The following is a 16,364-nucleotide window of genomic DNA, read 5'->3' as shown; positions in this document are numbered from 1 at the left end:
ACCCATCAAAAATAAATAAATAAATAAATAAATAAGGGACTTCGACACTCTAGTTTCTAGAGACCTGGTATGCAATGCAGTCCTACTGTAAAGGTCCATACACACTTAACGATATAATGAGCGACGTCGCTCATTTCCCCCCTCCTTGAGCGACGTCGCTCATTATATCGTTAAGTGTGTATGCCGCCAGCGACGATCGATGCGCGGCCCCGTGGGTCGGCAACGATCGTCGCTGTCGGTAGGGCATGCATGAAGGATGTGGACTGTCGTCCACGACCTTCATGCAGGGCTGGTGGGGGCGTGACGTCACTGAGCGATATGAGCGGTCATATCGCTCAGTGCGTACAGGTGGCCGCCGACCGGCCGGCCCGGGAGGGGGAGACGTTAGACGATGTCGCTCACAGAGCGACATCGTCTAATGTGTATGGGCCTTAAGGTTATCAAGTCTCTCTAAACAGGGGGTGGGGTGGCATTGCCCCTTTTCAAGGAGCAGATAGAAATCTAGGCTATTTTTTTACATCAGTTCCTTATTCAGAAACCGTATTGTATTTTCAGTTCTACCCTAAATCTATTGCCTTTATTAAAACAATGAGAAAAGCCACTAGCGCTATCAGTGCAACTACATAAACTATTTTCTTGATGAGATAATATGAATCCATAAATCTGCATTTACTGGTTCTTATCCAGGAATTATCTATTGTTCCACATGCCAACAAATGGACTGACACTCACATTAGTATTCAATCTTGCGTTCAGATAATGGTTTCTTTAGATCCTTCACGTGTTTGTGTATAGTAACATCCTAGTTCTCACTGGTGTAAAGACACACATTATCTTTTTGTCTTGCATTCCAATCTATGTTTCTCATACGTCCTTGAGGATGCTGGGGTCCACTTCATGACCATGGGATATAGACGGTTCCGCAGGAGCCATGGGCACTCTTAAGACTTTTCAATGGGTGTGAACTAGCTCCTCCTCCAGACCTCAGTTTTAGAAATGTGCCCAGGCAGACTGGATGCACTCTGAGGAGCACTACTGAGTTTCTCTGAAAAGACTTATGTTAGGTTTTTTATTTTCAGGGAGAACTGCTGGCAACAGTCTCCCTGCTTCGTGGGACTGAGGGGGCAGAAGTAGGAACCAACTTCCTGAAGAGTTTTATGGCTCTGCTTCTGGCTGACAGGACACCATTAGCTCCTGAAGGGTACTGAACACTAGCCGTGTCTAGATGCTCACTCCCACAGCATGCCGTCACCCCCCTCACAGACCCACTAGTCAAATGAGTAGAAGAAGACAGGTCTTCTATCAAGTAAAGTGACGGCTGAGGTACAGCGCTGCTAGGGGGAGCGCAGCGCGCCATGTTGCCCACACATACACAGGCACTGCAGGGGGCAGGGCGCGGGGGGGGGGGGGGCGCCCTGGGCAGCATGAAACCTATGGAAACTGGCATAAATAAGGGGCATAAGTTGCTGAGGCACAGTCCAACCCCCGCCAGTATAAAAAATTACCTCTTAAAAGCTGAGGAGAAACACGCCATTGAAGAGTGGAGCTTCCTCCTCAGTCAGCCAGCACACTGCTCAGCGCCATTTTCTCGCTCTCCTCAGGCTGCAGAGACAACGCTGGTCCTCCTCCAGGGTGCAAAACAGTGAATTTGGTGCTATATAATTGTGTGATTAGCATTATAAAAGCGGTGCATGTCAGTGGGCATTTTGTGTTCACAGACATTGTGTTACTGGCGCTGGGTTGTGAGCTGGCAAATCCTGTGTCCCTCTGACAGATTTTACTATGGGTCTGTCCCCTATAAGTCCCGGGGTGTCTGTGGTGTGGTTGAGCACGTGTGTGACATGTCTGTGGCAGGGAATCTCTTCCTCTGTGGAAAACAGGTTAGAGACACAGAGGTGTAATATGACACTAAGAGCCTGACTGGGTGAAAGTTTACATGATAGTGTGAATCACTACTGAATCTCATACAGAAAACTGAATATAATCTGTTGAAGATGTGATTTATAATAGTTCTGCCTTTCATCCACAGGGACCGCTCTGGGTCACATACAAATTTGCAAGTACAAACTGATACCGACACAGACTCCTTTTCCTGTGTCGACACTAGTGATTCCAGGGGAATAGGTCCTAAATTAGCAAAAAAGCATTCAAAAATAAGAATTTACTTACCGATAATTCTATTTCTCGTAGTCCGTAGTGGATGCTGGGGACTCCGTAAGGACAATGGGGAATAGCGGCTCCGCAGGAGACTGGGCACATCTAAAGAAAGCTTTAGGACTATCTGGTGTGCACTGGCTCCCCCCCCTATGACCCTCTCCCAAGCCTCAGTTAGGATACTGTGCCCGGACGAGCGTACACAATAAGGAAGGATTTTGAATCCCGGGTAAGACTCATACCAGCCACACCAATCACACTGTACAACTTGTGATCTGAACCCAGTTAACAGCATGATAACAGAGGAGCCTCTAGAAAAGATGGCTCACTACAGTAATAACCCGATTTTTTGGTAACAATAACTATGTACCAGTATTGCAGACAATCCGTACTTGGGATGGGCGCCCAGCATCCACTACGGACTACGAGAAATAGAATTATCGGTAAGTAAATTCTTATTTTCTCTAACGTCCTAAGTGGATGCTGGGGACTCCGTAAGGACCATGGGGATTATACCAAAGCTCCCAAACGGGCGGGAGAGTGCGGATGACTCTGCAGCACCAAATGAGAGAACTCCAGGTCCTCCTCAGCCAGGGTATCAATTTTGTAGAATTTTACAAACGTATTTGCTCCTGACCAAGTAGCTGCTCGGCAAAGTTGTAAAGCCGAGACCCCTCGGGCATCCGCCCAAGATGAGCCCACCTTCCTTGTGGAGTGGGCATTTACAGATTTTTGGCTGTGGCAGGCCTGCCACAGAATGTGCAAGCTGAATTGTACTACAAATCCAACAAGCAATAGTCTGCTTAGAAGCAGGAGCACCCAGCTTGTTGGGTGCATACAGGATAAACAGCGAGTCAGATTTCCTGACTCCAGCCGTCCTGGAAACATATATTTTCAGGGCCCTGACAACGTCTACAACTTGGAGTCCTCCAAGTCCCTAGTAGCCGCAGGCACCACAATAGGTTGGTTCAGGTGAAACGCTGAAACCACCTTAGGGAGAAACTGAGGACGAGTCCTCAATTCCGCCCTGTCCGAATGGAAAATCAGATAAGGGCTTTTACAGGATAAAGCCGCCAATTCTGACACGCGCCTGGCCCAGGCCAGGGCCAACAGCATGACCACTTTCCATGTGAGATATTTTAACTCCACAGATTTAAGTGGTTCAAACCAATGTGACTTTTGGAACCCAAAAACTACATTGAGATCCCAAAGTGCCACTGGAGGCACAAAAGGAGGCTGTATATCCAGTACCCCTTTTACAAACGTCTGAACTTCAGGGACTGAAGCTAGTTCTTTTTGGAAGAAAATTGACAGGGCCGAAATTTGAACCTTAATGGACCCCAATTTCAGGCCCATAGACACTCCTGTTTGCAGGAAATGTAGGAATCAACCCAGTTGAATTTCCTCCGTCGGGCCTTACTGGCCTCGCACCACGCAACATATTTTCGCCAAATGCGGTGATAATGTTTTGCGGTTACATCCTTCCTGGCTTTGATCAGGATAGGGATGACTTCATCCGGAATGCCTTTTTTCCTTCAGGATCCGGCGTTCAACCGCCATGCCGTCAAACGCAGCCGCGGTAAGTCTTGGAACAGACAGGGTCCTTGCTGGAGCTGGTCCCTTCTTAGAGGTAGAGGCCACGGATCCTCCGTGAGCATCTCTTGAAGTTCCGGTTACCAAGTCCTTCTTGGCCAATCCGGAGCCACGAATATAGTGCTTACTCCTCTCCATCTTATCAATCTCAGTACCTTGGGTATGAGAGGCAGAGGAGGGAACACATACACTGACTGGTACACCCACGGTGTTACCAGAGCGTCTACAGCTATTGCCTGAGGGTCCCTTGACCTGGCGCAATACCTGTCGAGTTTTTCCCAACGGTTTATAATCATGTGGAAGACTTCTGGGTGAAGTCCCCACTCTCCCGGGTGGAGGTCGTGCTGAGGAAGTCTGCTTCCCAGTTGTCCACTCCCGGAATGAATACTGCTGACAGTGCTATCACATGATTTTCCGCCCAGCGAAGAATCCTTGCAGCTTCTGCCATTGCCCTCCTGCTTCTTGTGCCACCCTGTCTGTTTACGTGGGTGACTGCCGTGATGTTGTCCGACTGGATCAACACCGGCTGACCTTGAAGCAGAGGTCTTGCTAAGCTTAGAGCATTGTAAATGGCCCTTAGCTTCAGGATATTTATGTGAAGTGATGTCTCCAGGCTTGACCATAAGCCCTGGATATTCCTTCCATGTGTGACTGCTCCCCAGCCTCGTAGGCTGGCATCCGTGGTCACCAGGACCCAGTCCTGAATGCCGAATCTGCGGCCCTCTAGAAGATGAGCACTCTGCAACCACCACAGGAGGGACACCCTTGTCCTTGGTGACAGGGTTATCCGCTGATGCATCTGAAGATGCGACCCGGACCATTTGTCCAGCAGGTCCCACTGGAAAGTTCTTGCGTGGAATCTGCCGAATGGGATTGCTTCGTAGGAAGCCACCATTTTACCCAGAACCCTTGTGCATTGATGCACTGAGACTTGGCTCGGTTTTAGGAGGTTCCTGACTAGCTCGGATAACTCCCTGGCTTTCTCCTCCGGGAGAAACACCTTTTTCTGGACTGTGTCCAGGATCATCCCTAGGAACAGAAGACGAGTCGTCGGAACCAGCTGCGATTTTGGAATATTGAGAATCCAATCGTGCTGCCGCAACACTACCTGAGATAGTGCTACACCGACCTCCAACTGTTCGCTGGATCTTACCCTTATCAGGGAATCGTCCAAGTAAGGGATAACTAAAATTCCCTTCCTTCGAAGGAATATCATCATTTCGGCCATTACCTTGGTAAAGACCCGGGGTGCCGTGGACCATTCATACGGCAGCGTCTGAACTGATAGTGACAGTTCTGTACCATAAACCTGAGGTACCCTTGGTGAGAAGGGTAAATTTTGACATGAAGGTAAGCATCCTTGATGTCCCGAGACATCATGTAGTCCCCTTCTTCCAGGTTCGCAATCACTGCTCTGAGTGACTCAATCTTGAATTTGAACCTCTGTATGTAAGTGTTCAAAGATTTTAGATTTAGAATCGGTCTCACCGAGCCGTCCGGCTTCGGTACCACAACAGTGTGGAATAATACCCCGTTCCCTGTTGCAGGAGGGGTACCTTGATTATCACCTGCTGGGAATACAGCTTGTGAATGGCTTCCAAAACTGTCTCCCTGTCAGAAGGAGACATCGGTAAAGCCGACTTTAGGAAACGGCGAGGGGGAGACGTCTCGAATTCTAATTTGTACCCCTGAGATATCACCTGAAGGATCCAGGGGTCTACTTGCGAGTGAGCCCACTGCGCGCTGAAATTCATTGAGACGGGCCCCCCACCGTGCCTGATTCTGCTTGTAAAGCCCCAGCGTCATACTGAGGGCTTGGCAGAGGCGGGAGAGGGTTCCTGTTCCTGGGAACTGGCTGATTTCTGCAGCCTTTTTCCTCTCCCTCTGTCACGGGGCAGAAATGAGGAACCTTTTGCCCGCTTGTCCACGAAAAGACTGCGCCTGATAATACGGCGTCTTCTCATGTTGAGAGGCGACCTGGGGTACAAACGTGGATTTCCCAGCTGTTGCCGTGGCCACCAGGTCTGAAAGACCGACCCCAAATAACTCCTCCCCTTAATAAGGCAATACTTCCAAATGCCGTTTGGAATACGCATCACCTGACCACTGACGTGTCCATAACCCTCTACTGGTAGAAATGGACAACGCACTTAGACTTGATGCCAGTCGGCAAATATTCCGCTGTGCATCACGCATATATAGAATTGCATCTTTTAAATGCTCTATAGGCAAAAATATACTGTCCCTATCTAGGGTATCAATATTTTCAGTCAGGGAATCCGACCACGCCAACCCAGCACTGCACATCCAGGCTGAGGCGATTGCTGGTCGCAGTATAACACCAGTATGTGTGTAAATACATTTTAGGATACCCTCCTGCTTTCCATCAGCAGGATCCTTAAGGGCGGCCATCTCAGGAGAGGGTAGAGCCCTTACAAGCGTGTGAGCGCTTTATCCACCCTAGGGGGTGTTTCCCAACGCACCCTAACCTCTGGCGGGAAAGGATATAATGCCAATAACATTTTAGAAATTATCAGTTGTTATCGGGGGAAACCCACGCATCATCACACACCTCATTTAATTTCTCAGATTCAGGAAAACTACAGGTAGTTTTTCCTCACCGAACATAATACCCCTTTTTGGTGGTACTCGTATTATCAGAAATGTGTAAAACATTTTTCATTGCCTCAATCATGTAACGTGTGGCCCTACTGGAAGTCACATTTGTCTCTTCACCGTCGACACTGAAGTCAGTATCCGTGTCGGCGTCTATATCTGCCATCTGAGGTAACGGGCGCTTTAGAGCCCCTGACGGCCTATGAGACGTCTGGACAGACACAAGCTGAGTAGCCGGCTGTCTCATGTCAACCACTGTCTTTTATACAGAGCTGACACTGTCACGTAATTCCTTCCAACAGTTCATCCACTCAGGTGTCGACCCCCTAGGGGGTGACATCACTATTACAGGCAATCTGCTCCGTCTCCACATCATTTTTCTCCTCATACATGTCGACACAAACGTACCGACATACAGCACACACACAGGGAATGCTCTGATAGAGGACAGGACCCCACTAGCCCTTTGGGGAGACAGAGGGAGAGTTTGCCAGCACACACCAGAGCGCTATATATATACAGGGATAACCTTATATAAGTGTTTTTCCCCTTATAGCTGCTGTATCTTTAATACTGCGCGGAATTAGTGCCCCCCCTCTCTTTTTTAACCCTTTCTGTAGTGTAGTGACTGCAGGGGAGAGACAGGGAGCTTCCCTCCAACGGAGCTGTGAGGGAAAATGGCGCCAGTGTGCTGAGGAGATAGGCTCCGCCCCCTTATCGGCGGCCTTATCTCCCGTTTTTCTATGTATTCTGGCAGGGGTTAAATGCATCCATATAGCCCAGGAGCTATATGTGATGCATTTTTTGCCATCCAAGGTGTTTTTTATTGCGTCTCAGGGCGCCCCCCCCCAGCGCCCTGCACCCTCAGTGACCGGAGTGTGAAGTGTGCTGAGAGCAATGGCGCACAGCTGCAGTGCTGTGCGCTACCTTGTTGAAGACAGGACGTCTTCTGCCGCCGATTTTCCGGACCTCTTCTGCCTTCTGGCTCTGTAAGGGGGCCGGCGGCGCGGCTCTGGGACCCATCCAGGCTGGGCCTGTGATCGTCCCTCTGGAGCTAATGTCCAGTAGCCTAAGAAGCCCAATCCACTCTGCACGCAGGTGAGTTCGCTTCTTCTCCCCTTAGTCCCTCGATGCAGTGAGCCTGTTGCCAGCAGGTCTCACTGAAAATAAAAAACCTAAACTAAAACTTTCACTAAGAAGCTCAGGAGAGCCCCTAGTGTGCACCCTTCTCGTTCGGGCACAAAGATCTAACTGAGGCTTGGAGGAGGGTCATAGGGGGAGGAGCCAGTGCACACCAGATAGTCCTAAAGCTTTCTTTAGATGTGCCCAGTCTCCTGCGGAGCCGCTATTCCCCATGGTCCTTACGGAGTTCCCAGCATCCACTTAGGACGTTAGAGAAACATGTTTTAGCTATAAAGGTGGTGTTAGAAGTTACGAAGCCCCTCTTTTACCACAAGGAGAGGGTTTACTTTAGTAAAGAAGTAAAGTGATTTTCCCTCCACCTCAGTAACAGTCTCTTGGAGGGAGTCTGATTTAACCTGAAAAGAAATTTCAGATTCCCAAAAGGAATTCAGGCAGCTTACCTTTTTCCAAAAGGTGGGAGTCACCCCGCATTTTAGACAGGGCCCTGTCATAAAAGAGAAAAGGTGTTTCTCCCTGCGCCTGGAATGGCTTCACTTAAGGAGCAGACAGGCGCAAGTGAGTGAGGTGATCTACTGATGTGGCCAATGGGACACTACTCAGGCCTACCATTGTCTGTGCGTGGGTGAGTAGTGCTATTGAGAAGTGGTCCGAAAACTTGTCATTAGACATTGACACAATAGATCGAGACGAGATACTCCTAACGTTAGGTCATATCAAAGACGCTGCTGCGTACGTACTAGAAACCATGAAATATATTGGTCTCTTGGGATCAAGAACCGCTACCATGGCAGTATCGGCTCGGAGGGCGTTGTGGATTCGCCAGTGGAATGCTGATGCAGATTCCAAAAGAAATATGGAGGCTTTCCCGTATAAAGGTGAGGCCTTGTTTGGGGATGGGCTGGATGCGTTAGTCTTGGCGGCTACCGCTGGTAAGTCGACATTCTTGCCTTATGCTCTTACACCAGCGAAAAAGACACATCACTCTCACATGCAGTTCTTTTGGCCAACAAATACAAAAAGGCCAAAGGTTACCCCTTTTTTGCAGGTAGGGGAATGGGAAAAGGAAAGAAATCTGCAGCGTCTCCCGGATCGCAGGAGCAGAAGTCCACCCCTGCTTCTGCCAAATCCGCAGCATGACGCTGGGGCACCCTTGCGGGAGTCCGCTCGGGTGGGAGCACGTCTGAAACTTTTCAGTTAAATCTGGATTCAATCTGTCCTGGACCCATGGGTCTTACAAATAGTGTCCCATGGGTACAAACTAGAGTTTCAAGACGTCCCCCATGCCGATTTTTCAAATCAACCTTGCCAGCTTCTATTCCAGAAAGAGAGGCAGTAACAACGGCAATTCAAAAATTATGTCAGGATCAGGTCATTGTCCTGGTACCCTTGTCACAACAAGGAGAAGGTTTTTATTAAAGCCGCTTTGTAGTTCCGAAGCCGGACGGCTCGGTCAGACAGATTTTAAACCTGAAAAATCTGAATCTCTACCTGAAAAGGTTCAAGTTCAAGATGGAATCCCTGAGGGTAGTGATTTCCAGTCTGGAGGAGGGGGACTTCATGGTGTCAGTAGACATAAAGGATGCTTACTTGCATGTTCCCATTTATCCTCCTCACCAAGCTTATCTGAGATTCGCAGTACAGGATTGCCGTTACCAGTTTCAGACGTTGCCGTTCGGACTCTCCACGGCACCGAGGGTATTCACCAAGGTGATGGAGAGGATGGTCCTCCTTCGTCAAAAAGGAGTCAATATAATCCTTATCTGGACGATCTCCTGATAAAAGCGAGATCCAGGGAACAGTTGTTACAAAACATCACACTCTCCATGTCAATACTCCAACAACACGGTTGGATCATAAATTATCCAAAGTCACAGTTGGAACCGACGACAAGATTGTCTTTTCTCGGGATGTTTCTGGACACAGAAGTTCAGAGAGTATTTCTTCCGGTGGAAAAGTCTCTGGAAATCCAGAAATTGGTAAAACGGATATTAAAACCATCAAGTGTGTCGATCCATCAGTGCATTTGATTGTTGGGGAAGATTGTGGCAGCCTACAAGGCCATACAGTTTGGCAGGTTCCATGTGAGAGTATTCCAGTGGGACCTGTTGGACAAGTGGTCGGGATCCCACCTACACATGCACCGGAAGATAATCCTGTCGTCAAAAGCCAGGGTTTCGCTCCTGTGGTGGCTACACAGTTCTCACCTACTAGAGGGCCGCAGGTTCGGGATCCGGGACTGGGTCTTGGTAACCACGGATGCAAGTCTCCGAGGCTAGGGAGCTGTCACTCAGGGGGAAAGCTTCCAAGGAAAATGGTCAAGTCAGGAAGCCTGCTTTCACATAAACGTGCTGGAATTGAGAGCCATTTACAATGGCCTTCAACAAGCGGTACATCTTCTTCAAGATCGTCCCGTGCAGATCCAGTCGGACAATGTAATAGCAGTCGCGCACATAAACAGGCAGGGCGGAATGAAAAGCAGAGCGGCAATGGCAGAGGTGACGAAGATCCTCCTCTGGGCAGAAAGACATGTAAAGGCTCTGTCTGCAATTTTCATTCCGGGAGTAGACAATTGGGAAGCAGACACGATCTCCATCCAGGAGAGTGGGGCCTCCACCAAGAAGTCTTCACAGAGGTGACAAGTCTTTGGGGAGTTCCTCAAGTAGACATGATGGCATCTCGTCTCAACAAGAAGCTTCAGAAATATTGTTCCAGGTCGAGAGACCCTCAAGCAGTAGCAGTGGTTGCGCTAGTGACCCAGTGGATATTCCGGTCAGTGTATGTCTTCCCTCCACTTCGGCTGATCCCAAAAGTTCTCAGGATCATAAGAAGAACAAGGGTTCGAGCAATCTTCATTGCCCTGACTGGCCAAGGAGGGCTTGGTACCCAGATCTTCAGGAGTTGCTCATGCAGCAGGGGCCGTGCGTGCATGAAGACTTACCGCGGCTACGGTTGACGGCATGGCTGTTGAGCGCCGGATCCTAGCCCGAAAGGGGATTCCCAAGGAAGTCATCCCCACCCTTATTCAGGCCAGGAAAGGAGTAACGTTGAAACATTACCACTGTATTTGGAGAAAATGTGCATCTTGGTGTGAATCCAAGAAGGCTCCTACGGAAGAGTTTCAGATGGGACGTTTTCTCCATTTTCTGCAGGCTGGTGTGGAGGCGGGCCTCCAATTGGGGTCAATCAAGGTCCAGATTTCAGCCTTGTCAGTGTTCTTCCAAAAACAATTGGCCTCTCTTCCAGAGGTTCAGACCTTCGTGAAAGGGGTTCTGCACATCTAGCCTCCATTTGTGCCTCCAGTGGCACCATGGGACCTTAACGTGGTGTTGCAGTTCCTTCAATCGGATTGGTTTAAGCCGCTACAAGAGATAGAGTTGAAGTTTCTTACTTGGAAAGTGGTGATGCTTTTGGCATTGGCATCCGCACGGCGGGTGTCTGTATTAGGGGCCTTGTCTCACAAGAGCCTTTACCTGATCTTCCATGAAGATGGGGCAGAGTTGAGAAGTCGTCAACATTTTCTTCCAAAGGTGGTTTCATCTTTCCACATAAACCAACCTACTGTGGTGCCAGTGGCTACTGACACGTTCACTGAGTCAAAGTCTCTAGATGTGGTTAGGGCTTTGAAGATTTATGTCGCTAAAACAGCTCGAATACGGAAAACAGAGTCTTTGTTTGTCCTGTATGCTCCCAACAAGATTGGGTGTCCTGCTTCCAAGCAGACTATTGAGTGTTGGATCAGAGGTACGATTCAGCACGCTCATACTACGGCTGAATTGCTGTTGCCGACGTCGGTGAAGGCCCATTCCACTAGGAAGGTTGGCTCATCCTGGGCGGCTGCCCGGGGGGGTCTCGGCATTGCAACTTTGCCGAGCAGCTACTTGGTCGGGGTCAAACACATTTGCAAAATTCTACAAGTTTGACACCTTGGCCGATGAAGACCTTAAGTTTGGTCAATCGGTGCTGCAGGGTCATCCGCACTCTCCCGCCCGTACTAGAGCTTTGGTATAAACCCCATGGTCATGAAGTGGACCCCAGCATCCTCTAGGACGTATGAGAAAACAGGATTTTGATACCTACCGGTAAATTCTTTTCTTCTAGTCCGTAGAGGATGCTGGCCACCTATCCCAGTGCGTACTTTACCTGCAGTTTTGTTATTAGAGTTACACAAGTTGTGTTAATTTAGTTTCAGCATGTTGCTGTCATTGGTTCATGCCTGTTGGCGTGTGTTCTGTTGAATGCCATGTTGTGAGGCATGGTTGAGGTGTGAGCTGGTATGAATCTCACCACTAGTATTAAAGTAAATCCTTTCCTCTAAATGTCCGTCTCCCTGGGCACAGTTCCTATAACTGAGGTCTTGATGAGGGGCATAGAGGGAGGAGCTAGTTCACACCCATTGAAAAGTCTTAAGAGTGTCCATGGCTCCTGCGGTACCGTCTATACCCCATGGTCATGAAGTGGACCCCAGCATCCTCTACGGACTAGGAGAAAAGGATTTACCGGTAGGTGTCAAAATCCTGTTTTCTTTATTGGTATGTAATCAAGCAGGGTCTCAGATATCCTCAAACTATGGGTGTAATTCATACTGCATCGCGGCAGCGATCGCAGTCTAAATTTTTTTTCGTGGAGTCCGCACGCGCACCCCGAGAGCCCAGTGAGATGCTAAAAGCATCTCTGGGCTGCGATCACCTCTGTCTGATTGACAGACACAGGCGGTCACGGGGCGGGAGGGGCAATGGCGTTAGAGTGCCGTTGGAAGGGCGCGGTCTGGACAAAGGAGGTGTGCCTGGACCATTGGGGGTTATGGGCCACGGCAGCTGCATGACGTCACACGCAGCCACTGCGACCCGGGATGCGATGGGTAGCTCCCTACCAGAGCGCAGGAGCTGCGCAGGCAGGGAGCTACTCGCCGGGTGCAAAAGCATTGCGATGCTTTTGCACCAGTGCAGAGGGGGGCAGAGCCAGACATCTGGGGCAGACTATCCCTGTGCTGGGCGTCCCCTGCATGTCTGAGAAAATGATCGTAGATGTGCTAAATTTAGCACAGCTATGATCAGATCAGAACTTGGCCCTATATTTGTAGAGAAACCCATTTATTTCATATACTCCAAGTCCCGTGCTGTAGACATTGGTCAGATGGAGTATAGTTCAGCGTGTTTTCTCCCTGGCATCCCGGATACTCCTTTTAGCGGCCTCAAAGCGTTTCAAGAAGCACTGTCCTCTTTATCAAGAACTGCTGCCATCTCTCTGGACCCGACCTGATATTCTTACTACTCAGTGGTCACGTTACTTTCCAGCCAATTATAGCATCTAAAAGTCGGCTTATACAGGTGGTATATAATCCAAACAACAGGTTATCTAATAAAAAACTTCTAATATTGTGATACATGGTCAAATTATGGATGGACTCTAGGGTACCGATTCAGTTGTTTTGTGGGTGCCCAAACGTATTGGATGGCCACAGTGGCTATTCAATTGTTGTCCACGTTGGGTGCACATCGGCTAAACCTGTATAAAGTTCAAGTTTGGCTGCTTCCCATTCTTTAAAATGCTCCTGGACTTTTTCAAGTGGACATACTGTACGACAGACCTAGAATTCAGCACTAAGGCAATCAGAGTATAAACCACAGGCACAGTTCAGTGGACTGTGGTCATCTTGCTGCCACATAACATGGTCATATATGGACTAATGTGGCCAGTATGCTTGGTAAACCTTAATCATATTCAGCAAACTGCAATGTTTTTGGCCTCAGTAAGTCAGGTAACAGCTTAGTTGTCACAATGTAAAGAATTGTAACAAGCCAAGTACAAAGCAGACAGAAATGATGCCAAATTAAACAAGTCGAACTTAGTGCATGGTAACTGAGTGAAGATGTAATCAAAGACAAGCTGGTATGGTACAAAGGTAACACTAGGACAAATAGCAAGGAGATTACAATAAATTAGGCAAGAGAAACAGGAATCTGTGGATTGGTCCATGACACCAACATCAGAGTGGCCATGGTCACTCTGCCTTCCATCATATACAATCTAAATCCATGCAGTCAGATCAAAATCAATTGGACAGGATGAAAAATAAAAATCCATTGACGTACAATAGAGCATATATACTGTATGGCCTCATCGCCTGAACAAGGAAGGAAGTGCCATATGACTATACTGGATTCAACCATTTGGTCCAATTTTGTTAGGCTACATACAGTAATGGTTAAATCTAAGATGCCTTTTCCCCTAGTATAGCAATCATGACAAACAAGCGTATACAGTATGTGTGAGAGAAAGAATGACAAATAAAATGTTCCTGTTCTCTCCATTAATAATAACATACAGGACAATGGTTTACGGGGGTGTTTATTTTACCTGAACTTTTTCTGCTGCTTCCCGCAGAGCAACAGAATCCCCACGGACCTCAGCGAGTTCTGCCTGCTCTGCCTCACACTTCTGCTGGATAATCTAAAAGTAAATGAATCACAGTCATGAGAAGACTGAACCATCTTCAGTTACTGCTGTCTGTAATGCCCATTGTCACCATACAGTACATATTCTTATCAGAAAGGTAGCATAGTATCAACACTATCCGCCACTAGGTCACTGACCCTCTATCTTACCTTAATTTCGTCCTGCAGCTGGCTTACATGCAAGTCTTTTGCCTCTGTCAAATAACAAGATACACACATAAGAGAGCACACTACACTACTGAAAATCGTATCTGTTTCCCTAAGTACCACAGGGTTGCTTCATGTCGCTGACTCGCCTGACAAAGAAAAATCTCTCCTACCACTAAGTAGTGGGGCTTGTCTCAGGAATTTACTGTATAAAAAAAAAAAATCAACTTTTGCAATAGCACATGGTAATAGTATGAAGTGAAACACATATGTAACATTCTTTTTTTATTTGAAAATAAGAATTTAAACCTACCGGTAAATCTTTTTCTCGTAGTCCATAGAGGATGCTGGGACTCCGTAAGGACCATGCTGGGACCCTGTAAGGACCATGGGGATAGACGGGCTCCGCAGGAGACATGGGCACTTTAAGAAAGACTTTGGATCTGGGTGTGCACTGGCTCCTCCCTCTATGCCCCTCCTCCAGACCTCCGTTAGAGAAACTGTGCCCAGAGGAGACGGACAGTACGAGGAAAGGATTTTTGTTAATCCAAGGGCAAGATTCATACCAGCCACACCAATCACACCGTATAACTTGTGATATACTAACCAGTTAACAGTATGAAAACAACATAGCATCAGTCCAAGACCGATGAAAACTATAACATAACCATTATGTAAGCAAAACTATATACAAGTCTTGCAGAAGTAGTCCGCACTTGGGACGGGCGCCCAGCATCCTCTACGGACTACGAGAAAAATATTTACCGGGAGGTTTAAAATCTTATATTCTCTAACGTCCTAGAGGATGCTGGGACTCCGTAAGGACCATGGGGATTATGCCAAAGCTCCCAAACGGGCGGGAGAGTGCGGATGACTCTGCAGCACCGAATGAGCAAACAGGAGGTCCTCCTCAGCCAGGGTATCAAACTTGTAGAACTTTGCAAAGGTGTTTGACCCCGACCAAGTAGCAGCTCGGCACAGCTGTAGTGCCGAGACCCCTCGGGCAGCCGCCCAAGACATGCCCACCTTCCTAGTGGAATGGGCCTTAACCGATTTTGGTAACGGCAATCCTGCCGTAGAATGCGCCTGCTGAATCGTGTTCCAGATCCAGCAAGCAATAGTCTGCTTTGAAGCAGGGCCACCAACCTTGTTGGCTGCATACAGGACAAACAGTGCTTCTGTTTTTCTGATCCTAGCCGTTCTGGCCACGTCAATTTTCAAAGCCCTGACCACATCAAGGGACTCGGAATCCTCCAAGTCACGTGTAGCCACAGGCACGACAATAGGTTGGTTCATATGAAAGGATGAGACCATCTTAGGTAGGAATTGAGGACGGGTCCACAATTCCGCTTTATCCATATGGAAAACCAGATAGGGGCTTTTATGTGATAAAAGCCGCTAATTCCGAAACTCGCCTAGCCGAAGCCAAGGCTAACAACATGACCACCTTCCAAGTGAGATATTTCAACTGCACTGTTCTAAGTGGTTCAAACCAATGTGACTTAAGGAAACTTAACACCACGTTAAGGTCCCAAGGCGCCACCGGAGGTACAAAAGGAGGCTGAATATGCAGTACTCCCTTCACAAAAGTCTGTACTTCAGGTAGAGAGGCCAATTCCTTTTGAAAGAAAATTGATAAGGCCGAAATCTGAACTTTAATGGAGCCTAATTTTAGGCCCAAATTCACTCCAGTTTGTAGGAAGTGAAGAAAACGGCCTAGATGGAATTCTTCCGTAGGAGCATTCCTGGCCTCACACCAAGAAACATATTTTCGCCATATTCGGTGATAATGTTTAGATGTCACGTCCTTCCTAGCCTTTATTAGCGTAGGAATGACCTCATCCGGAATACTTTTTTCCGCTAGGATCTGGGGCTCAACCGCCATGCCGTCAAACGCAGCCGCGGTAAGTCTTGGAACAGACAGGGACCCTGTTGCAACAGGTCTTGTCTTAGAGGAAGAGGCCACAGATCTTCTGTGAGCATTTCCTGCAGATCCGGATACCAGGTCCTTCATGGCCAATTCGGAACAATGAGTATTGTTCTCACTCCTCTTTTTCTTATTATTCTCAACACCTTGGGTATGAGAGGAAGAGGAGGAAATACATAGACCGACTGGAACACCCACGGTGTCACTAGGGCGTCCACAGCTACTGCCTGAGGATCTCTTGACCTGGCGCAATACCTTTGTAGCTTTTTGTTGAGACTGGACGCCATCATGTCTATTTGGGGCAGTCCCCACCGACTTTCAATCTGTGC

At 48.2% G+C, this 16,364-nt stretch overlaps 1 protein-coding gene across 6 annotated transcripts in view; it reads right to left on the bottom strand.

Annotated features, from left to right (window-relative positions):
• Window positions 1-16,364, bottom strand: part of CCDC150 (coiled-coil domain containing 150) — a 389,117-nt gene that overhangs the window by 184,917 nt on the left and 187,836 nt on the right. For all 6 annotated transcript variants that reach the window (XM_063916595.1, XM_063916594.1, XM_063916598.1 and 3 more), the window contains 2 exons: window positions 14,112-14,155; window positions 13,864-13,956 (listed from right to left, as the gene is read on the bottom strand). In XM_063916595.1, coding sequence (XP_063772665.1) covers window positions 13,864-13,956; window positions 14,112-14,155 — 137 coding nt within the window. The remainder of the gene's footprint in view (window positions 1-13,863; window positions 13,957-14,111; window positions 14,156-16,364) is intronic.

This window comes from Pseudophryne corroboree, chromosome 4 (assembly GCF_028390025.1).
Source record: "Pseudophryne corroboree isolate aPseCor3 chromosome 4, aPseCor3.hap2, whole genome shotgun sequence".
Classification (NCBI taxonomy): Eukaryota; Metazoa; Chordata; class Amphibia; order Anura; family Myobatrachidae; genus Pseudophryne; species Pseudophryne corroboree.
This window is presented reverse-complemented; position numbering and strand designations above follow the sequence as displayed.